The sequence below is a fragment of the Talpa europaea genome (genome assembly GCF_964194135.1).
Source record: "Talpa europaea genome assembly, chromosome: 7".
Taxonomy (NCBI): domain Eukaryota; kingdom Metazoa; phylum Chordata; class Mammalia; order Eulipotyphla; family Talpidae; genus Talpa; species Talpa europaea.
In genome coordinates, this window is record NC_140074.1 from 96218620 (window position 1) to 96242844 (window position 24225).

The 24225-nt window shown below is 46.8% G+C and overlaps 1 protein-coding gene across 1 annotated transcript; it reads right to left on the bottom strand.

Annotated features, from left to right (window-relative positions):
- On the bottom strand, positions 1–23349 carry ELAC2 (elaC ribonuclease Z 2; the record flags this gene model as incomplete). The annotated part of the gene is made up of 24 exons (XM_084238393.1): positions 23090–23349; positions 22426–22476; positions 22231–22301; positions 20148–20212; positions 18721–18778; positions 17672–17740; positions 15675–15782; positions 14685–14743; positions 11985–12043; positions 11824–11896; positions 11057–11169; positions 9551–9646; positions 8490–8628; positions 8322–8407; positions 6642–6760; positions 5387–5483; positions 3466–3604; positions 2931–2969; positions 2691–2800; positions 1995–2094; positions 1803–1923; positions 1496–1574; positions 724–868; positions 1–237 (listed from the first exon to the last, which is right to left on the bottom strand). The coding sequence occupies exons 1-24, from the start codon at positions 23314–23316 to the stop codon at positions 1–3; spliced, it is 2460 nt and encodes an 819-aa protein (XP_084094519.1). The 5' UTR covers positions 23317–23349.
- Positions 23350–24225: the final 876 nt, after the last annotated feature.

A 24225-nucleotide genomic window follows, 5' to 3' on the forward strand; every position in this document is an offset into this window, starting at 1 on the left:
TCACTTTGCCCTGACCTTCTTGCTCTGTGGACTAAGAGGCTCCTCCACGTGGGCCCGTTTTTGCTGGGGCTTGCTGTCCTCATGGTCACCAGCTCGCTCTCTGGAAAGGAGGGCCTCCCGCACCAGCCGCAGTTCCCGCTTCTCCCTGCGCTCCTCCATCTCCTCGATGTCACCGGCAAACAGGGCTTTCAGGGGGGCAGTCAGCTTGGGCACTGTCGGGAAATCTCTAAAGCAGACCTGGAAGCAAGAGGAAGGGCAAGGACATACCTCAGAGAGGGCTGGAGTGGAAGGAGTCGTCTGCTTGCACCACTCCCCTTCCTCACCAACCCTCAACTGGGAGAAAAAAGAAACTGCCACACAGAGATGGGGAGGAGGCCCTCTACAGAAAGGGGTGCAGACTCCTCACTCTGGGCTGAGGGTGGCAAATGGAATGGACCCCAGGAAAGGCTGTCAGGACTTTGAAAACCAAGGTCCTCAAACCCTCAAACAAAACCTCATCCCCCACCCTTCATTCTGAGAAGCTGAGAGCAAGGAGAGGAGAGAACACCCTTATCTCCCGTGAGTGAGGCTCAAAGTTCAGGCCCCCCAAAAGGCTCTCAGTGACTTCCAGCGATGGGACCCTATGTCTGCCTATAGGGCCCTCCCATGGGCCAGCCTCAAGTATGTGGGTGGAGGGTTCTCTCTCCCCCAGGCCACCCCACACAGTCCTTGTGAGATACAGACCTTCATATGGTCAAAGGCAATTCCAACTTTCTCGTTGAAGTCAGGGCTGAAGAGGGGGATCTTGGCATAGCGCTGACTGAAATGGTTCAGCATGATGAACTCCGCATTCATCCGCATCCCCACGCCAATCGCTTGGGAGGTAGTGCTGCAAAGAAAGAAAGGAAGTTAAGACTGAAGCTGGACAGCAGGGCAGGACTTAGCACCAGCACAGGCCCAGCTCACAGTCTTCTCCGGCTCCCAGGAACCTCCCAGCCGGCAGGCTCCTCAGTTGGTATATCTTTAGCTGACAAACCATTCCAAGAGCCACATCTCCATGTGCTCCCCCAAATGAAGCCCAGGCTCGGTACTGCCTGTCAAACCTGTCAGTGAGGGCACCTGAGAAAAAGCAGGGCCTTCTTACTTGGGGTAAGACATTCATTCATGACAATAAGTGGCCAGGATCCAGTCTCCCCATTCCACAACTTCCCCTGGAAATTTCCAGATGTGGCTTATGTTTTTTTTTTTTTTCCCAGCATATTTTCCTTTCACTCAAAAACTGCCTCCCCCAGAATCTTGCCGAGGGAACTTTGTAGAAATAACAGTGGGAAGTACTGAAGAGAAGCACCCCAGTTCAGAAGACCCTATGGCTCTTTGGAAGGAAGCAGGCTGGCCTCGTGACCCTGAAGGGAGTCTTCCCCAATGGGGCCAATGTAAGGCTGCGCAGGCCAATGTGAGGCTCCCTCCTGGGGGAGGGAGGCCAGGTCGGTGACAAGGGCTCAGCTGTCTCTGCTACCTGTGTGTCTTTTCCACGGCTTCCTCTTCCAGGCCGTCTTCCAGTGTGGCCTCATGTATCAGAAGGGTGGCATCTTTCCCTAGGGAGTAAACACAGGCCTGGGAGCAGAGTCCTCTGCCTGAGAAGCACTCGGCCCTGGGTCCACAGCTGTTTTCTGGCCCAATCACTCTCAGCCCTGGCCGAGTGGCTTGTCTGCATATTAGGAGGACAACCAGAGGCTGTCAGGTGGGACCATAGTTTGCTGCCTCTGCAAGGTTGCCGCCAGTTCCACAAAACCCAAAGCACTCTCACTGCCTCCTCTACTCACCCATCTGGACCAGAGCCTCACAGGGCATGGTGTCTCCGGAGTAGACCACTTTCCAGCCGGATGTGTGGACCAGTGCACAGCCAAAGGCATGCTTGCAATGCCGGACCAGGCAGGTCTGAAACTGAAGGGGCGCAAATTGCTCTGCAGCTGTGCTTCCACCGGACCCTCCCACTCCCATGGACACCCCATTACCTCTTCCAAATCACAGGCTTCCATCAGCAAATTAATCAACCTTTCAATTGCAGGGTTAGAGACCTCTGCTCCTTTCTGAAGGCATTTAGCAGGTATCATACTGTGAGAAGATAAAACAGTAGAAGAAAAATTTTTAAGCAAAAATTAAAAAAATAAGTAAACACTAAACATTTTAACTTGAATAAGTCTTTGGCTGGAGTCCCTCAAAATCATTATAAAGAACAGTTTAAATCACTCACTGAAATGGGGAAAGAGTAGTCAATTAAAAAAAAAAAAAAACAAACCTAACCCCACCTGGCCCCTGCAAGAACCTAACAAGTAAGCATTGCCCATAGTTCTGGCAATGGATGGACGCCGGGCAGGTGGACCTGCTCCCCTGGAGTGGACATGGGTCCTTCTTCCACCTGGCGTGGGCACGACCATGCAGTCACTACTTGGGCACTTGGCCCTGGAACTGTTTCATGGAGGAGTGGTGGCAAAAGTCTAAAAAGTTGAACAGAACTGAAATGAGGCCTGAGTGGGAACCACCTAATGGTTTCTGTTCAGTCAAAGCATTTCTCTCCTGCTTCTGCTATCTGGTACCAAGACTAGGGCAAGGTTGCTGGGGGCAACCGCTAACCCTCCCCAGGAGAAGCTTCTGGCTCACGAAGGAAGTAGAAAACAGTGGCCTCAGCCGCCAGGCTGCTCGGGACTCACCTGACATGCTGCAGAATCTGCTGGCACTGGTTGTGGTACTGCTGTAGCCAGGCCTTGAGCTGGGTTGGGGCAACCACTAGCAAAGGGTGAAATGGTTTGCCCAGAGATGCCTGAAATAGCGCAATCAGAGAGCCAAATCGAGGAGAGAACATCTTGATAAACATGTTTAGAATAGGAGTTTGAATGGTCATGTGTGGCTCACCAAAACTCAAAGTCAGTAAAATCAGAGGCCACACTCACCAAAGCATGTTCTCTTTGCAGCAAGATGTTTACCAAGCCCTGGGAAGGAAAAGCGAGACAAGGTTAGCCATGTGCAAACTTTCTCCCCCATGTTCTGGTTCTAGAGTCCTCCCCTGCAGGGGTTCCTAGTCCTACCAGCGCCAGCCCTCCAACACAGTCAGAATTGGGGGCTGGTGTGTGCTGAGCCATAACCCTGAAATGTCACAGCTATGTTACCAGAAAAGAGGTCGCCCCTAGGAGACCAAGTCTCCCATCCCTGATTGAAGTTCCCTCTGAGCAGGCGAGCTGAGAAGGCAAGATTCAGGACAAGACAGATGAAGGCAAAACCCTACTGACATGGCGGTGGAAAAACAGAAATACTGGGCCATCAAATTGAGTGGGATGACTGAACTTGGATTTTGGAAAAGACCATCACCCAGTGGGAAACAAAAGCTCGAGGCCAGTTTGGGAAGCTGCAGCATGGACGCAGGGGACAGCACAGAGTGAGTGCGGCTCCCCTCAGGCAGGAGGCCCCCCTGGTCACCCCGGCACTGACCGTGTGGTGATCTGCATGTAGGTGGGACACAAACACGGCGGCAAGGCTGCCCAGGACCCTGTCCACTTTATCTCCGTAGTGACGGCATAGCTGCCCAAACGTGCCTTCGCCACAGTCCAAGAGCAGGGACTTGTCGGAGCTAGGGAGAAGAGCAGAGGCCACGGTAAGAAAGGCTCCCAAGGGTTTAGATTGTTGTCTTAGAGAGAAGAGCAGGGAGCAGCTGTGGTAATATGTCTTCCATTGATTCTCATACTCTTTTTTTTTGAGGAGATTATATAAATACAAAGGCAGTTTTAGAGGTCCATCGTCATCCCATAAAAGAATTAACCATGGAACCTGAAATCTGTTAAGTATTAGAAAGTAACACAGAGCTATGCAAATGCCATGTATCCAAAAAAAAGTTTATGTGGGAGGGCAAAAGCACATCGTCCCCTTGGTGACGCTCTTGTTATTTAGCTTGACCCCAGTCTGTGCAACTCCAGTCAGTAACACCAGAGACAGGCACTATATACATATGACATCTGATCTGTTCCCTTTTCAAGCAGGTCTGGTTCCTCAGCCACATCCTTAAAGCTGGCCACATGGATGCTCCTCCAGGGGAGTGTGACTTTGCTGCCATCAGAGCTTCTGGCTTGGCTAGGCTCCCGTAGGAGTTTCAGCTCCACAGGAGTTTCAGCTCCACAAATACCACAGGCTGTTTTGATGGGGCAACCCATCCCCACCTCTACTCTAAGGGGAGAATCATGTCTCCTTCAGGCCTTGTCCTCTGGGAGGAGCCGTGAGACTAGGAGAGCTGCTCCGTCTTCAGACGGGAGCATCAAGGTACGAGACACACTACATTTGGGGGGCAAAGCAAAGGAAGGCAAGACAGTGCCAGTGCATTCCGCTGAACTACAGTGGGCTTAAGGGCCCGCTCTTAAGGTTCTGCATGAAACCCTCTTCACTGAACATCCCATCTCTACTAAAGGCCAGGCCCTGCCAGGCTGCTGTATTACAGCTCTCCAGTTCCAAGACAAACACACCCCTCATTTGTGTAACAATCATATACCACTTAACGAAGCTGCAATGAATGACACACCCTACACACACGTGCAGGTGATCCCTACACAGAGCCTAGAGATGTAGTAGCTGCAGTCACACAACAAAATCAACTGCCTGGCAATGCATTTCTCAGACCATGTCCCTGTTATTAATTGACACCTGACTATATTTACCACATCAGGGCATCTTATGTGTTATTTCACAGCTAGTATCTAAGAGGACAAATCAAAACTAAAAAACAAAGCTGGTACTTCCCAACCTGCCTGCCTTCACATGCACACCGGCAGAAATACCACGAACATTTCACAATGCCTGCAAATCTCTGCAAACAAACAGCTGCAGGCCAATTCAAGAGAATCAATTGAAACAACATGCAGTTAAGGGGCTGAACATAAAATAAATGCACAAAACTCAGAAGCTGTCTCCCTTATCAGCAGAAACTGGCTACAGGGATAACCCCATGTAGCAGTTAAGACACCAATTCACACTGTGACCTGCCACTTTCCAGCTGAGGAACTAGAGAGTAGAAACCTCTCTGAGCACCACTTTACTGACCAATAAAATGGGTAGTCACTGCCTCCCGAGATTAATGTCAGTGGTGCTGAGATCATTTCTTTGCAAGGTGTACGGCCTGCAGTAGAAGCAGCCGTTTTTACCAAAAGACAGAACAGGGGACAGTGTGTTTGTGGTGATTCCCAGAAGTCTAAGTTAGCTGCTGAGGAGTCTATAAAATGCAGTAATGCCCACCTCCGGGGCCCTCTAGCCACGATGAAAAGATTTTGCATTACTGCATTTGAAATCAGCCTGGTGCACAGAGCAGGATTTTTGTTTAAAAAATTAACATAATCCTTGATGCAAGTTTTCAGGGGAAGAGTAGTACCTTATGTTGACAAGTGTGGAGCTGACGTTTCGGATCTTCATTGGGATGGCAGACCCCGTTCCCAGGAAGATGATTTCTGGATACTGGCTTCTTTTCTCTATGCAAATAAACATATGAAAGAGTCCACTTGTTTAGGGCAAAAGTGAGCCAGCATTCAGCTGTGAGATGAGTAGATTCAGCTTCCTAGAGGGACTGATGTAGCAATGAGGCAGGCACCTTTACATTAATGGCCTCCTTTTTAGGGAGAGGCCAGTCTATGACTGAAGGGCCAGTAGGGAGGGAGAACAAGTGAACGCTATAGTCCTTTCTCCAGAATTGTTCTAAGTCTTTTAAACAAGAAAGGGGACTTCTTTGTGCCTCGAGCCCTCATTTACTACAAGGGGCTGGCACCCAACCGGTATCCAGCTCTTACAGATGGGATCTTCCCATGTGTGCTCATAATGGCCCTGTGGGGTAAGGAAATGCCCCAATTTACAGTGAGGAAAGAGGCTCAGAAGATCTGCTCTCCAGAGAGTGAGAGGCAGAGCTCAGATTCAAACCCAAGTACACTGGATAATTCTGAAGCATGAGCCCCTTCACAGGACAACACGGTGGGCCCCATGTGAGTGTTCGCGAGCAAGTCAATGGACCTTCAACAAACAAACCAGAAATCCAGTCACAAACCCAGAGGGAAGTAAGGGCAGGAAGTTAGTCTTCTTAAACACAGATGGGAAGACTGACAGGAGGCGGCAACAGATTCACAGAGGCCTGAGCCAGACTTCCACAGAAAGCCTCAAGTTTGGGAGAGTTGGGTTATGAATAAGCGCCTAAACCTGCCTTCTGTCCCAACACACTCTTATCTCCATCATTAGTTGAACATCCACTGGAAAAACCAAGTTCTGGAACAACGGTTGTGAAGTTCCCCAAACTACTTTCCTGGCCTAACAAGGTGAGTGATGTGGCCAAATCTTCCAGGGACACTTATAGCAAAACCAGGATAAGGTCCCAAGTTGGCCAAGCTCCTGCTCAAAGTTCTTTCCATAGTGTCTCCAGGAATTCCCAGAACTGCTGCACTCAGTGTGTGCCCTGCAAGATGCTGGGGCTTTATTACCAAACATTCCCACTTAACTGGTCGGAGAGGGCAGGCACCAGTGTTTGTAAATAGGGGAGCACTGTGAGTCCTGCTAGACTTTGTCACCCTGTGACACCATTTTGTGCAAACACCTGCAGGAGGGCAGAGGCCCAGCAGAGTGGCGGTCATTATTCTTCTACTCACCTGCCAGGACAGGACCATCCTGGGTAGCCTTCCGACATTCCTGTACGCTTTCCTGGAAATTTGGGAGCTCCAGGGCCTCAGCCACAAATTCATCAGGATTACAAGTAACAATGGCATCCCTGCAGACAGAAAAGCATCCCAGGTGACCAAAGTGGGTGTGTGGCCTCACTGGTTTGAATATCTAGACTCAGTGCATGGAGACCACTTGCAGTAAGCTCTTTCAAATCAAAAGGAAAGATAAACAACTAAGACCTCAGGCAGTTCTGTTCTCCTACCTTATAGAACCTTTCTCAGCTAATTGGGGGTTTCATGAAGTTCTGAAGAGCCCTAGGACTTCAGAACATCTCAGCTCAAAGTCCGGCAACTGGCACTGCTGACATTTGGGGTGGGGCCAGGTCTGTGCAGCCTCCCTGTCCTCTAGATCTGTGACCATCCAGCAATTCCCCTGGGAGTCATGGGAGGGAGGGCAAAACTGCCCAGAGCCAAGGTAGTGGCTTTCAAGATGCAGACTCTGGCTCTGGGGTACAGCCAGAAACCCTGCCTATTAGCAAGCTCCCCCACAATGTGACACTGCTGCTCCGGCGCATACTGAGTGTCCTGCACACACTGAGCAGCCAGCTGTGGATGGGTGGCTCTTGAGCCTAATGGAGCACCCGGGTGCTTAGGAAGTGAGTTCCAGGCTTAACTCTAAAGGTTCAAATTCAGCAGGTCCCTGGGGCAGGACCCAAGAGCTAAATCTTTCCCACGTACATGGTGAGTAAAAATATCAGGTTTGTCAATCACAGCTTCATGGACTACCTGTGCAGACATTGACAAGGAGACAACCTGCTCTTTAACCACAAGACACCGTCGGTAGGCCCCAGTCAGGCACCAACTGTGAGGGCCCAACTATTCAACAGCACAGCACAGAGCACCCAGTAATAATCGAGAACATGGCTAAGTCTCGTTACTGGCTGGGGTGTAAAATGACTGGCATGGCCTTTCTGGATGGTAATTTATGTTGACCAACAGTCTTTATAGTTGTCTCACTCTGACTCAGTATCCCCACATCTTAAGAATTACTCTAACGGGACAGAATTCCAATCACAAGTTTACAGATGTCATTATTTCATTAAAATAGCAAGAAGTTGGCAGAATCTCAAATGAACCAACGTCCCTATCTAGAACACCAAGAAAAATCTCATTACTGAAGGGTCTGTAATGAAAGGACTGACAGCATGCCAGGTCATAAAACCACATTTTTTTTTTTTTTTTTTAAATATAGTCCCCTGTTCTCAAAGTTAAAAAAAAAAAAAACAACAAAACACAACAAATGTTAACACTCAGTATCTTGAGCCAGTAGGATTATGGGGGATTGATTTTCTTTATCACCCTTACTTTCAATGTTACAGAACAATGAACACATTATCACTGTTGTTATCAGAGAAAACAATTTTATGAAAGCATAATTGTTGGTTCCAATCTTCCCACCTCAACCCAGCCTAGGCTCAGCCATGCCAATTACTGAACTGGCGCACAGCCATGCCAATTACTGACTCGTCTAGTTCTCCTGTGCTGTGCAGTGGCAGCAACATAGACCCTACAGCCTGAAAGTATGAATAATGACTACTTGGCCCTTCCCACAAAGAGCTTTGCCACCCCCTACCCCCAGCTACCCCATAAGCCCAGACCCACACACACCTCTGCCATTCCCTCCGGGGACGGAGCTGATACTTGAGGAGGCATTCACCCCGAACTGTGGGCACACTAAAGGTGGCACCTGCTTCCTGAAGGAGACAAAAAACACACTCGATGGCGAGAAAGCAAGGCGTGGAGGCTGGGCCAACAAGCACCGTGCTGTGACTCTACCTTAGAGTGGAAATTGGCGAGTGCGGGGAAGATGTCCGGGTGGATGAGGTTGAGCTGTGTTTGAATCTTGTGGCTGCGGAGGTTGTGAACTGATGCACAATTCTCATTCAGGATCAGGTGCTGCGTGTCAGGCCCAAACCTAAGAAAACAGACTACACATTCAGAATCCTCTAGGGAACATTCCATCTAAGTGGTAGCTAGATTAGGAGCTCTGTGTGAAAGAAGAGTTCCAAGGGAACAAGCGACTCGTTCAAAAAGACTACTGCTAAATGGCCCAGCATTATCCTACTCCTGTCTTAGACCCCAGTGTTCTCTCCAAACTCAAATGCCTTTGGGTGTGTTGGAAAGACCACCAGTTGAACAAGACAAGTTAAGAAGTTTGGAGCTCATAGCTTCAGGTTTGGTAACAAAATAGAAGTCTTCACAGGGTGGAAGGAAAGGGCCCAGTAGGAGGAAAAGAAATAACCTAATGTATGCTAAGACTCAAACCATAAAGCAATAGAAGATGAAAATTGCAGACAAGCAAGAGACACAGAGCTACTGAGGAAAGAGTTGAGAAACAGAAGGGGACGCTGAAATGCCACCCAAGACTGCTATGCACTCTGAGCTTCACTCAGTAACTCCAGTGAAGCCATGAGGGAAAAATTTGAGTGACCTTTTCTCTGGTTACTAAATTTTGGAAGATCATCTGCCTTACAGGATTGTTAGGAAGATTAAAGAAAATGAAATATATTCTACATACTACCAAGAGAGTGGGAGATCTTGTGGAATTAGGAGATCTTGTGGAATTACCCGTAGGAAGGCAAGTTCGGACAGTGTGGAGGGTGTCAAGCATATGAAACAGACCCCACCCAAGCCGGACGTGAACACACTGTGCCACCTAGTGGTGGTGCTTCTCCATAGCAAGTGCAGATGGAGCTCCCAGGATTCAGGGGCAGGAATACCAGAGAAAATGTGGGCAGCTGGGTAGGCAGCTTAAGAATGACAGGGGATAGACGGAATGTGTCCTGCACAGAAGAGCTTCCCCTCTCCCAGTGCATGCTGCTGGGTGGGGCTCATACCTCTCCATCCACTGCTGGTATCTGCTATCCGCAAGCACACACTCTGGGGCCATGTGAACCACCAGGGCGAGGGGGGTATCGGCATTTCCTTGGTACCTGGGCAGAAGGAAGAGTTGGCCTCTGCTTTGTGATACAAACTCAGAACATACACAAAGACAAACGGAGCCTGTGCGGCCACAGATACGCACTGCTCAGCATTCTCTGGGGACTGCAGGAAGCCCACAGCCTTCACACCAGCTCTCACAGGCTGGTCCCAGCAGGACCTGAGCACAGCAGAGCCCCAGTGCTGACACAGGAGCCCTTTATTTTTCAAGCCCTGGGTTTCCCTGTCCCTGACTGAGCCTTTCTCAGGCTGCTGCAGACTGAAGCTCTTATGTCCTCTCCTGTCACAACTGCAGAGCAGAACAAGCTCTCCCTGCCTCCCCCACTCCTTAATTTTTCAGACATTTCCTTTAATAAATCTCTTGCACCTGATTCCACCTGAGTGTCTACCTTCCAGAGGACCCAAGTTGTAATTCAACCATCTAGGAGGACAACTGCTAATACAATGATGTTACTGGGAGTAAGAATGTTTACTTTCAGTTTCCTTAATAAAATACAGACAGCGCACACACATGACACATGCACACACACACAGAGGTCATGGCTGTGTATCTACACCTCACAGCAACACAGCAATGCTCAAGGCTCTCAGCTCAGTTCACATTCAGCCACAGTGACTTCAGACAGCTTAACTGCCCACAATTTTATTAAAACACACAGTCTGTGACACCAGGGCCCCAAATTCATCCAAAGAGGATAAAAAATGGAACTCAGGAAGCATTTGTAACACTAATGTAAAAGAGGGTTAGCTTCCCAAAAGAATTTGTTGTGTTAAATAGACTAAAACAATAAGTGAAAATATACAGATTAATAAGAATTAAAAACAGGAAAATAATATGGATAGATAAAACATTAAGAATGGGAGAAAAATTTAAACATGGATGTGTGCGTGTGCGGCAAAGATTCTACTCAAGATCAAACCTGAATTGCTAAATGGGTCAGTCACATTTTGGGGGCCACCAAAACAGCACTCAGGCCATCAGAACAAAGTTGAGCTGAGCTCCTGTCCCTTCACACAGACTCTGCACCAAGACTCTCAAACAGCTCAGACCTAACCTCCTTAACTTGAATACAGGGAGTAAAGGAAATTCTAAGTCTAGACTCAGAACTCTCACTGGCTGTTGATTTTCTGTGCACAGTGGAATATGGTTTTCACTCTTCCCTAACTTCTCTTCAAGGCTGTATACACAAGGCCCACCAATTACCAAGAGCTATGGAAACATGCTAGTAGGGCTGGCCTTGAGGTAAAGAGTCTGGCTGTGATATTTCAAGCTGAGCATTCCCAGAGACACATTCTCTGCCTGGAGCGACTGGCAGATCAGGTGAGGTGCCTGTGTTGATGCTGGGCTGGGCTTCATGAGCAGCGTTGGCTCTGACTTCTCCCTCCTCGAGGCCCCTCATTACCTCTTGAATGCAGCATTCTCGCAGATAGGTTGAATGAATCCTTCGTCTGGACATTCTACCACAACAAAAGCGAGACCAGGATCCGGAGGAGTACAGATCTCTTCAGGCAAAATCTGCAAAATCAGTGGGTCACGATGCTCTCCCAGAGCCAGGTCATGGCTCAGCAAACATACCCACTGGCCTTCAAGTCCACTAACAACATTGCATGAAGACGGAGCAAGCATAAAACCTACCTAAGAACCACTACCTACACATTCCCCACTCTCTGCTTCTACTTAAATAGGAAGTTTGCTGGCAGATAGCATTTCAAGCCCAGAGTGGCCAGCAAGCCAGACTTGGCACTACAGGTCCTCTTGAGTCTGTGGCTACTGGCCTTAACATCCTTAGGTGCCCGAAAAAACATATCGGTAAAGTACACAGTGGCATTCCTTTGGGCCTCGCACCAAAGGAATATTTGGTGCCCAATATTGCATCATGGAGTGTGTTGCTGGACACTACCCAACAAGTATAAGGGAAAACACCCATCCTGTTAGGCGAGGACCACTAGATCCTACACAATCTAGAGAAAATAACCACATGCAGGCAGTGCTGACTTCAAGACAAGTTTAGATTAGTGACCCAGTTTTATCATGTCATCAAGTATTGAAATCCAAACTGTTTACTTCTCTCAAAAGTGCTGTCTTTGGGGCCTAAACCCACAGTGACTCTGTCCAATGTTCCAGGGACTACCTGTTATGGCTGAAACATCACAGAAAGGGGAGTCTCACCTCTCTTCCTTCATAAGTGACACTTTTCCCGTCCTTAACAGCAGCAATGATGGGAGCAATGGCGGCCGTCCCACTGCAATGAAGAGGCGAGCCCTCTGTGAGACACGGGGCTGATGAGCACGGCGACCCCTGGTTCCCAATAGTCACATCCCCACACTCACACTGGGAGGCCCAGTTCCTTTGCTTTGAGCACCAAGAAGTTTCCTTTCTTCAAATGAAGCTGCGACAAAGAGAACTTAAATGTAATTTCAGTGACTAAGGAAGAAGCTTGGTTTTACTTAAGTTTAAGTATGTTTTCTGGTTTTGCTTTTTCACTGATGTTATTTTCTTATAATTCATTAAAATGGGGGTTAGGTTATTGCTCTCAGATAAGGTATACTCTATTCTGAAGAAGTTATTTATTTTGAAATGCTTCAGTACTAAAAGCTGAATGATTTAAAAACGTGGTGCTTAATCTTCCGCAGGAACTCATTCTACATTTCATAAAATGTCACTGATCCGTAGCAAGTTAAAAGTATCTTTCAAGTATCCTTGAAGAGAAACACTATTCTGTTTTATCACCTTGTACTCCTAATTAATAGCTAAAGGAACAGGCCAGAACATTGTCTAACAGAAAAATGCTCACCACGCCTGTCACTGTACAACAATATTCTGGTGACAGTGATAGGGTGAGGAAAGGGTGGGTGGTTCCCTCTCCTCTGTTTTTCACAAACTTGGCAATATCCAGCTGTTGCTTTTATACTGAAGAAAGTTAGAATAAAAAAAAAAAATCTCAATATTCTTTTATTATGTAAGAAGGAAAAACATTATCACAAAGCCTCAATGCCATTATTCTGTACTTAAAAATTGTCCAAACATTTTTGAGCTCTACATGCTTCACATATAATAACAAAAAAATAATGTTCTTCCTCAGATCTTTATAAAGACTTCGCATTTCCTTTTAATTGCCCAAAGTCAGAAATCATTCTGAGGGCAAAGTCTCAAATTTAGATTCTAAAATATAATAAGGACTCTAGAATTTTCTGTCTTGAAAACATTGTCCTGGTAGAAGGATGACAGCTTAGGCATGTGAATATAACACAAAGGTGATAAAGCTTAAGTGGCATCTTCAGATAATGATGTAAAATGACCTGGCACCACAGACCCAAATGCATTTTCAGATAGAAACTGTTTCTGAAGTTCAACGGGAACTTGCAGACCGAGGTCAGGCAAAACATACCCTACACCATAAACTGAATTCAACCCCTGGAGAAACCTGTTCCCATCTGAGGAATGCAGAGTATCTGGAAGACACAAGGGCCAGGATGCAAGGCCCACAAGGCCCAGAGTAGGCAAACAGCTGTCCCAAGTCCAGGCTCTCCTACCATGAGAGTCGTTCAGATCTCACCTGCACAGCCTGTTTTCTCTGATCTCCAAAACTTGAACAGGCTCAGCTTTCCTGCCTTTCACTCCCTTAGCTGGGAAGCAGCAAATAACTTAGAAGAGGGAAAAGATGCTTCAGGCTGATACAGCAAAAACTGCTCTCAGAAGCTGGAGCAGACAGACAGGGAGGAAAGACTTAGAGGGCCAGGGCAGCAGCCTACAGCTCCTTTAACAGCTGCCTGGTCACAACCCCCACTGCTGGGGTTTCTAAGACTGTGCCGGAATCACAAGCAACTCATTTCATAGTACTCCACGTAATCTACTTAGGAAGGCTGGACGTCTAGAATGCACCCTAAAGAGTACCATACAACCTACTTAAAAGAACATTATTTTGCTGCCTGAAAACTCAAACACTCAAATTTTAAGCCTATCAACAACATTGCTAAACTTTTATAAAAACTATTACTATTATTCTCATTGCTGGAAGTGATACTGACAACGATCTTTCAACTGATACCTACATTACTACTGATCTTTATTAATTGTTTTCACTTGTAGGTGCTACAAGCTGTATGAAATTACAAATATATTTTAAAATCAACATCACTGCTTTTTAAAAAAATCAGAAATACAGTGTGTAGTCAGAGCATAGGTCACGTTAGATGAAAGCATTTGTTGAAGATTACAATAAAATTTAAATGCAAGATCCTATTAAAAATAGGCCATTCAGGGGCCTCCCTGGTGGCGCAGCGGTTGAGCGCTGGGTTGCGAAACTGCGCACGGCCTCTGCGGCGCCGGTTCGATCCCCGGCTGCTCCCCGGCCACCGGAGGAGGGTCCCACATGGCGCGCAGACCTCTCCTGCCGCCCGCTGCTCCCCTCAGCAGTGTACTTCGGTCCTTCTGCCTGCTCTGCTCTCCGCTCTGGCTCTGGTGAATTCTCTCACCCTCCCGCGCTTCTGACTGTACCCAGTGCATGTATAAACAAAACAAACAAACCAGCAAACAAATAAATAAAGCATGCCTCTATTAAAAAAAAAAAAAAAAATTAAAAAAAAAAATAGGCCATTCATCAGATCGTAAAATACCTTATTGTAAAAACATTTTCATGGAATCTGACTAACTCCAAATTTGCAGACCTACGTCTGCAATATTAAATGAGTCCAACATTAAAATAAGTCCAATGTTAGCAGCTTAACCACTACAGTGAAATGGCATAAAGGCCTAATTCAGTTATGGGAAGGCAAAGCTACCTTTAACTACTTCTGATGTCCAAGAGGACCAATCATAAGCAAATATAAATGTATCTATATATATAGGATAGACAATTGGAAAAGAATTTGAGAGTATGTCAAGTTATAGGTAGAATATTGAGAATAGGGCATCTGTGTTTCTTCTTGGCACAGATAACTTAGGAGCTGCTCCCCTTGCATTACTGGCAAAGTTCTAACCACAGGTCATGGTGGACAGGCTCACTTGGAGCCCACTGGAAGAGCTCTTACCTTACAGATGAAAGCTACCACCAAGGAGGGATCCCTGCCACCCATTTTGCGGGGAACACCTGAGGAAAAATGAGTCAGTTACAGAAAGGTAAATGGGAAGGCTTCCAGGCTTCTCAGATCCACAATGATGTGATACCTAATTTGACTTCACACATAACTAAATGGACATAACTCCTCCAATACAAAGGTGGAAGAAAACACTGTATTCTTTCTCTAGCAGATCGCTTCTTTCTTATTCATATGAGAGCTGAGTAAATGAAAAATACCAAACACCAACCAGAATAACTTTGAAATAGCAGGTAAAATGTTGAAAACATGACATATTTTACCTAGGCCTGGAGAAGGCAGGAAAAAACAAGTTGTAATGCATTTTATAAATAAGCATAAGAATACGTGAAGTTACACAAAAGCTTCAAAGGCTTGCAGAAAAAATGCGGTGTCAGTCTTCACTCATGCAATCCAAATAAGGATAGCCAACAGGGTTGACCTCTTCTCCATCATCAGGCAGAGCAGACCTCAAGACAGAAAGAGGAACTAAGCAAGCTTTGCCCAGCAGTTGACAACAGACTGCTTAAGCAGCCCCATTCCTTTGCTATATCTCATCTTGGAACTGTAATTTAGTTCTAGTAGATGTCATTTTGGAAGAAAAGATCAGATGCACTTATTGATATGACTGCTTTGTCATCTTAGTGGTTAATAGTTTCTGCATTAATGTAAACCATAAAAGCCCTCTGTATAAATTTTCCAGGCCCTCTGGGCAAACAGACTATCAAGTTTTGGGCCCTGCAAACCAGCCCTCAAAGCTCCCTACTGCCATCTTTATGTCAACCCTTGTCCCTCTCATCATAGGCCTAATGTGCCAAGGAAAAAGTATCCATCATACACACAGGGCTTCCTTATGACAAGATTCTAACTTAGAGCAGCCGGAGGGGACAGATTAAGAAAACAGAATTCTCTTGACAGCAAGCTGCTGTGTTTTAGTACCATTACCATCTGGAAGCTGCTGCTCATTGTCAGTTGACCCAGAGTCAGAAGACTGCTGTGGACTGAGTCTTTCTGGACTCTGCGATGGCTGTTGCCCTTCACACCTCTGTTCACCTGATGAAAAGAGGAAACAGTCAAATCACCCGCTACAGAGGTGAGCTCCCAGGCCAAGCCTAGCCCACTAAATCAACATGCCTCCTGCACAGAAGTAAGTGCCAGGTACCCAGTCTGCTTTCTGGGCCACATTTTTAGCTGACTCATCTTTTTGTTTCTGCTCAGCTCAGGCCTTGACTATAGTAGGAACATAACGGTGTTTGCTGCCTAAAAAGCATGCAGGTTGTAGGCTGCTTTTTCTGTTATCACCACTCTCCAATAGACATTGACCCAAGATTACCAAGTTCCTGAGAAGGAGCATAATCTAGCAGTCAGTGAAGTCTCAAGGCCAAGACAAAGAAAACTACTGCTCAAAACCATGGCTGTTGGTCTCACAGTGCTCTGCCTTCCCCTCCTGCAAGACTCACCCCGTAAATGCCTGCTGGACACTAGGAAAACATGGCCGGCAAGCTAAACAAGGTCAGCACCCGTCACACAATACACATAGAAGCAAATTATTCCATGTTGAGGGGGAGGAAAAGGGAGCTAGAAAGAGTAGTGGAGGGATACAAGTCAGGATTGGGGGGTGGTGGTGCAGGGAGAGGAGAGAAGATATCTGACCAGGTGAGCCAGGAATGGAGAGTCCCAGTCAGGCCACAGCCTTACTTGCTTGTGGCTCCGTGGTGGGTCCCTCCTTCACGACCCTCCTAGCTTCCATCTGCCCAGAGTGTGAGCCTCCCCACTAGTTCTGGGACTCTTTGGCCTTTGTTAAGGATTCTTGTCCCTATCCCTTCAGTACCTGGCAAACTATCAAGATGACTCCTCAAAAGTGGTAAAACCAGCCATGATTATCTGTTTAGACAGACTGAGGGATGGCATTGATATAGAGAGCTGACATCTCTCCTGGGACCCAAGAAGGTTTCTGTGACCTCCTGACCGCTGACAACAATAACCAAAATATTGGTTATTGTTACCAATATTTATTCAAACCCCCCCTGCAAACCTGTCTACCAAGTTCTCATCAAAGGAGGTACTTATATCTGTGAAAAATTAACCTCAGCAACAAATGTGCAAGTTGGAGAGCAATCTATTTCCTGACAGAGCTTGATTAGGTACTATCCCAAAGTATAACCACTATCATTATATATGAATTAAATGTCTGTCCATAGCTTATAAGTTCCTGAAGGGCTGAAACTATAAATATCTCTTTATTTTTCTTTCTCCTTCATTCCATCAGGAAGATCACATGGAGGCACACTGGGAGCCTCCAGGAACTCTGGGTCAGCCCTGGAATCAAAACAAGAACTGCTTAGAGGCCTGATTATTCCTGAAGTGGGTAGGGTCACTGTTTCGAGACGTGTTAAAAGAGATCCCTCTGAGGAGACACAGAAGAGTTGCCCTCAAGTATATCAAAGAGCATCAACAGTTGTCCATGAGCTCACACAAAGATCGCTCCCTTGATATTACCCTCAGTCCTGTCATCAGGGACTGCCCCCCGTACTCAAAGATACCCAAGCTCTCCAGCACCTCTGCTCAGTGATAGAACTATCTCTCCCAAAGATGCTAGAACAACCAGTACGGCATCTGGATGCTTTGGAAGAAAGGGAGGTAAGGAAATTTCCTCAGTCATACGAATATACCCAGCACTGCACTGAATGCATACAAGTGGGTAACAAGGGTGTCTGCACTTGTTTTTGAGTGTTTTACATTGCTGAATTGTCTGCTATGTGAATGTCCAGTCCTTGACTTTATGTCAGGAACCATATCTTCATGCTTCAGCAAAATTTCCCAGTCATCCCAGAACACAGAGCAGGATACACAGAGTCAGTGTGTATCAAGCAGCAGCTTTTCACCCATGCTTTCCTCACCTATACCTACAACCTCCTCCTCCTAGGACATCTCATACTCACTGTATATGGGGATCTGGAAAACCATCATGGTCTCATCCTTGTATTCTGGTGCAGAGTGAGGCCGCACCGCTACAAGAAAGGCAAACAGTAAAGTGACTGCATTAACATGAAAATTAACTTTTCAGATCACTAGCCACAGCAAATGAATTGCTTTACTCAGAATTTCCAGTTAAATTATTTAGGAAAGAAACAAAAATGTATTTTCGTTAACAGAGTCACTACAGCCAAATGAAAAGATACATGATCACTGATAACAACCCATTACAAAAGAAAAAAAAGAAACCAATACTCAAAAGTTAAGATGTCCAAGTTAACACTCAGCATTGGGAAGCCAGAGATTCTACCATCTCAAATGAAAGAGCTGATATTTATTTTGAAATACAATATCCATGTTTCCAGAACAAGAAGTGCTAACAAGCTGGAGAAGCACACGGCCTCCAGGACCAGGGCCCTGCTGGTATCCTCATGTAGGTCTCATTGCATCAAAGGGCCACATCATTGCCAGCAGTGCCAGAGCTGAGGTTCAGGGTAAAATGTAGGCAACAAAACCTGTGTGTCGCTCTATTCACATACCCTCTTTCTACTACAAGGAATTCAAGGCAACTCTGAGAACCACTCTGAGAACTAGGGAAGGAGCCACAGTGCAAACAGGAGACTGCTACCCAGTACCCATATGGGCATATGGCAGTTCTGAAATCACCCCTGCCTACCTGGCTAATATTTGGGAGTATAGTAAGTGCAATAAGCCATATTTTTATCAGCTTGTGTTGATAAGACATTTAATTTTTAGGTTTAATATAGGTCCCCCCCGTTTTAAAAGAGAATTCACCAGAGACAGAGTGGGGAGCAGAACAGGCAGATGGACCAAAGACACTGCTGAGGGGAGCAGCAGGCGAGGCAGGAGAGGTCTGCCGCGCCATGTGGGTTTCTCCCTGGCTAGCCGGGAATCGAACCCCTGTGCCACCAGGAAGGCCTGGGTTCCTTTTTTAATAAAGTCTCATTTGAAAGACTGAGGCATATGTGAGAAAGAAATGTCAATCAGGACATACCCAGGTCTATTCCTTTCAATGGACCAGAAAATATCTTGATAGCCTCTAAGAACTTTTCCTGCAAAAGAAAATAAAGATGTGAGCAGATAGAATGAAAACCCCAGTTCTTAAGAAGAATTACCAAGACTTCTTAATTCTGTCTCCAAAATAATGTCTCATATCCTTTCATTTGTCTCTGTCTCATGAAGGCCTTCACGAGTTGTATACTAAACCTGAAATACAGAACTGAGCGACATGATCAAGTATGTAACAGGTACGATAGGTATCAACATTAACTTTATTAAGTGTTTTGAACTTGCAACTTTTGGGTGTCCACTCTCTTAGAGGCCAAGGATTTAGCAATGAGGAGATGGGGGTCCCTGCACTCATGAGACTTAGAATCCAGTAGAGACAAAAGTCAAACAATTGGCAATATAAACAACATAGTAGCTGCAGTCTTGTTATGTATTCTGGAAGAAGCAGGAAGAAGGCAGGGGGCTGGGATACAACTGGTCTCAACAGTCAGGGAGGCTCCTGAGTAAATGGGTCGTCCAGCTAAGCCCTGGACATCCAGCTAAGCCCTTCAGAAGGAAAGGCATGGAGGACAGAAGGGAAGTCGAGTATGAATGAAGGCCTTGAGGTGGGAAGAAGCTTCAGTGGAGGACAGGGGGCTAAGCCTGAGTCTGCCCGTGTAGCTCTGGCTTGGAAACACATACAGATATAAGTGTGGTCAAGGGCCAAGGCCACAAGATTTGTGGGTCATAGGAGAATGTTTGGGTCATAATGCAATGCAGAGCCCTTGAAGGGTTTCGGATGGGAAGTGACATGCCTGCAGTTGTGCCATTAAGAGGTCACTCTGCTGCTGTGATGGATTAGAAAGGGGCAAGAATGGCAATGGATGCTATTAGAGTAGAGAGGTTTAGTATACAACTCGTGAAGGCCTTAATGAGACAAAGACAAATGGAAGGATATGAGACATTATTTTGGAGATAGAATTAAGAAGTCTTGGTAATTCTTCTTAAGAACTGGGATGTGAACTATTACATTCAACAGTCTTAACTGTGCACACAAGTTCTTGACAATGTAATAAGCTGGTGTGGAAGATACAAAGCTGTCTGAATAATAAATAAAAACAAAAGCTAGCATTTGTTGTGTCCCCACTTGGTGCCAAACATCAAGGTCATTTAGTGTTTTGTCATTTAGGCTAACAACTCTGAAACAGTATAGGCATTGTACAGATCAAGAAGAAACAGAGGTAAAGTTAACTTGTTCAAGGGCATACAGTTGTTAAAGAGTTGAACTCAGGTCTCTTTAACTTGAAAGGTGAACTATATACTCCGCTATCAGTTATCTCTGGAGGGTAGAAGACTGGTTTACAAAAATGGAAAGACTTGTCACAACATTTATAAAAGAGATTAACTTTAAAAGCTGAGTCAGGAGAGACTCACCAGTTGTGGAGGTCCAGAAAGTACACACTTTGGAAGTCCAGTTTCCTTTAAGGTAAGAATCATTCCTACAAAGGATGAATACAATCAGGTCCCTCGTCACCTTGTCCTGCAGTTGCTGCCTGGAGCAGCACTCCTGACTTAGCCAGCTGATGACCTACTTGTCCTCCTTGCAGCTTCTGGTTATCAGGAACATGTGTAGAGAGGACATACTGACGGGGGTCAGGGAGGAAGGGAAAGCACTACACATGGCACAGGGCCCTGCACATACAACTATGTGACTAATCTTCTGTTTTCTTTAAACTAAAACTCTTGCTTTGAACTGAGATTCCTGCCCTGGTGATGCCCCAATGAGTGCTAGACATTGATGCCATCAAAAATTAAACAAGCAGGTCAGGATGTACCAAGGTCAAGATAACCAGGAAGCTGATAGCAAACTCTGGGAAGGGGGGGGGGGGGTGAACATAACAAATACCAGTACATCAACTATGACGGGCTGTTTTGAGAAAGTGATTCACTTAAGATTGACTGTTTTTGTTCAACTCACTATAAAACAGCCAACTGGAGATGGGATGTTGGCGTGGTTTCTTCTGGGTGATATGCCCACCACTCTCAGATCACTGGCCAGCTATCTAAACGTGCTTCTTAGAGATTCAATTCCTGTCTCTGCTCATTGGCTTTCTGTAATGACAGGCAGCAGGACCTGGCATTTCCAGCAAAAATGCTGCTTGCCAGAGGTACATGGGACACCAAATGGTCCTCAACGGCCTCCAGAATGGGCAGGACTGAAACTGGGGTGAAGCAGTGATGCACCGATGTGTAAAGTCAGGCAAGTGAAGGGATGGTCTTAAATTCTGCATCCTAGGTAACTCCTTGCCTCACCCTACTCTCAACTCCATTAATTGCTGCACCTCCCCCTGCAGTGACCTTTAGGAATGGCTTTCGCCAGGGGTCCCTACTAGGTCCGGCTGGGCAAGGAACCAGCGCGCAGGGGGAGAACAGCAAAACACCCTGAAGCAGGGGAAGTACAGCAAAGTTCCCTGAAAAGACAGAAGCTTATCAAAAGATAACGACCACCAGGAACCACTACAAGAATGCTAAAAAACCTTATCCTGTCTTTCTAGAACTACAAACTTTAATCCCTTATTGTCTTTCTAAACTTCCTTCTTTCTTCTATAAAGGTCATTGCTTGTTAATTAAAAAATCATATCAAATCCTTAAAACAAGGCTGACTCAAATGAAACATTACTAAACCCTGTAATAATTAAAATATAGTTTAGGTAAAAAAGTAGTTAGTAAAAAATGCGATTATATAGTTTAAAAACAAAACTAATGGTCTATCTACTTAGGAATGAGGCTGGGTCCAGATGTAGATCACCACCCTGTTGGTGATAGGCTGAGCCCATGAGCAAGCTGATTTCCTTGATATTCATTGTTCCTGTGCTTTTGAAAAACATATATATACTGGTCACAAACTCAAAGAAAATTACACTCAGATTTACACTCTCTCTTGAAGTGTGTCTGTTTGTCATTTCTTTCACCGACGCCCTGACCACCCTGCACATTTCTCTCAACCCTGAGACGGCCTCATCGTCTACTGCTGTGCTGGTCCGCGGCAATTAATAGAATGGTACAATACTCCACTCCTTATCCACATCACAAAGCTTACAAAATTTGGTGGGAACACAATCTTGACTTTCTCGGGTGGTGGGTATGAATATGAGGTAAGCTGGATAGTGGGTATCTGCGTGTAGCTGCCCGATACTCTCAATGGTAAACATTGTGGGCACTGTAATCACCACCACCACACTCTCCAATTCACTGTCACATAGCTCCAGTCCAGTAACTCAAGAAACTAGGAGGAGGGTAACACTTGGAGGCAGTCCCCTTGTTAAAATCTGTTTTTCTTAGTCACAGCTTTTCATGCGTTGTACTGCAGCTGACAGAGCTGATGTAAAAAGAATTTCTGCTCCCCTGCACTCAGAAGAGACCAAAAAAATAAATAAATAAGGGGTGTAGGGAGCAGGACAGGGTCAAATCCCAGAGACATCCCTCCAGCCTCTGACCCTGCAAAAAATACACTTACCGCACAGTCCCCCAACATTACACCAATGCATTCGGGTTAAGAAGATATTGTCCAAACGAGCCACCTTCAGCCTAAGAGAAAACATTTGAGAACAAACTGGATTGACTTCTTTCTGCTATAAAAACACACCTGCCTCTCACCTCAGCTTTCAAGCTCCATCATCAGTCCCAACCCATAAGAAAATGGATGACTCACTTGTGTTCCTGCATGAGTCGCTGGACGCCTTCTCCACAGTTGAAGAGATACCTACAGGACAGATATTACACAAGACATTCAGAAGACCCTTTACTCTAAAATCTCAACACCTTTTGGACGCCTGATGGTAGAATCTGGGGAAACGTCTACTCCCCGCACTGCTGACCCTCATTCTGCTATTAGGATTCCGAACCCTCCTCAGCAGAGGCGCGGAGGGGATGGGGGGCCCGTGTAGGCGTATGCTGGGGAGAGATGGATGTTCCCCCACCAACTCTCCTCACCAGAACTGTGTCCCCCGCACCCCCGCACCCCCACACCAACTATGCGGCTCTTCTCCTCCGGATGCACGGGAAGGGATACAGTTTGGAGAACTCGGGCACCGAGGCTTGGGAAAAGGAAGCTACACCCCAGTCTGAAGTTCTGCAGGGACTCCCGGACACTCTGCGGCTGTCGGATGTAAGCAACCTAGGCTCTCCCACCCGCCGAAAGACCAAGATCGGTTGCAACAGTGAAATCCCACGTGTCAAGCAGGGGAAACCAGAGCTCCGGCAGGTGCTTATTCACAACCGGGTGCGGCTCCTGGGCGCGCGGCAAGGCAGGCCGGGCGGGGCTCGGAGAGGAGACACTGCGGGGGCCCGTGGAATGTCAGGCTCGGCGGACTGACCGGTTGTACTCAGAGAAGACGTAGAGCGCCGCGCCCGAGTCCCGGCCGCCGGCCGCCACCACCTGCAGGTACACGGTGTTCGGGCCTCCGGGCTCCCAAGACGGGCCACGCTTCTCCCGCGTGCGCAGGTGCCGCAGCGGGTCCTTGGGCGGCCGCTGGCGGCGGGCGGCTCCCTGCGACATGGTGCGCCCTGCCGCAGCCCGCAGCAGCGAGCGGATCGCCCACATCCACCAGCTTCCACCCGGGTGGAGAATGAAGCCGGTCACCCCGGCCCGCGTGCCCCACACACAGGCCCTCCGCCCGCGTGGCAGGATCAGCCAATCAACGTGCAGAGAACTGAGCCGCCCGCCTACGTGAGGCCGTGCGTCCAATAGGGAGGAGGCTGGCCGCTCCAGACTTGTCAATTGGCGGTGGCCATAGAGTGGGGAAATGCTAGAGCGACCCGAGCGGCCCCGCCCCTACTCTGTTTCCGGCTTTCCCCAAGGCCAATTCTTTCCGGAAATTGTACTACGCTTGGGGCGGGACTTCCGGGTTCAGCCCCGGAAAATTAATACTGGAGAAAAAGCTGCTCCTTGGAGTGCGGGTCTGCTGGTAGGTTCGAGTCTCGCTCCCACCCACCGATTATGAACTGGGTTGTTCTTGCTTGAGGTTGTTAGGAGTAACTGTGAGGAGGTCAGTTATGTAGCTTTATGTACTATAAGAGTTTTTGCTAATTTTATTTCCAGCGTAATTAAGGTGAATACATATTTCAAAGGTCTTTACGGACTTTTGGAAAGAAAAGCAAGGTTAGGGATTAAGCGATCAAGTTCTGGAGCAGGAGAGTTTTGGGTCAGTTACTCTGAGCCTCAGTTTCATAACAGTACCTACTTAGAGGTTTTTAGAATTAAATCACCTAGTAATATGTTGAGAGCACGTTGAGTGGCACTGACACATATAAGACATTCAAGAAATGGCAGCCGAAAAGGAAATAATACATTTCAACTGATGTCTAAAGAAATGCTGACCAGGGACATCGCACAGGCAGTTGTCCCAAAGCTGTGGGGAAAAGAAAAGTTCTGCCTCTTTACATAGGAAATAAGGATCTCTCTCCAATAAAGACCCCGGTGAAGTCTATTAAAATACAAGAAGCTCCCATG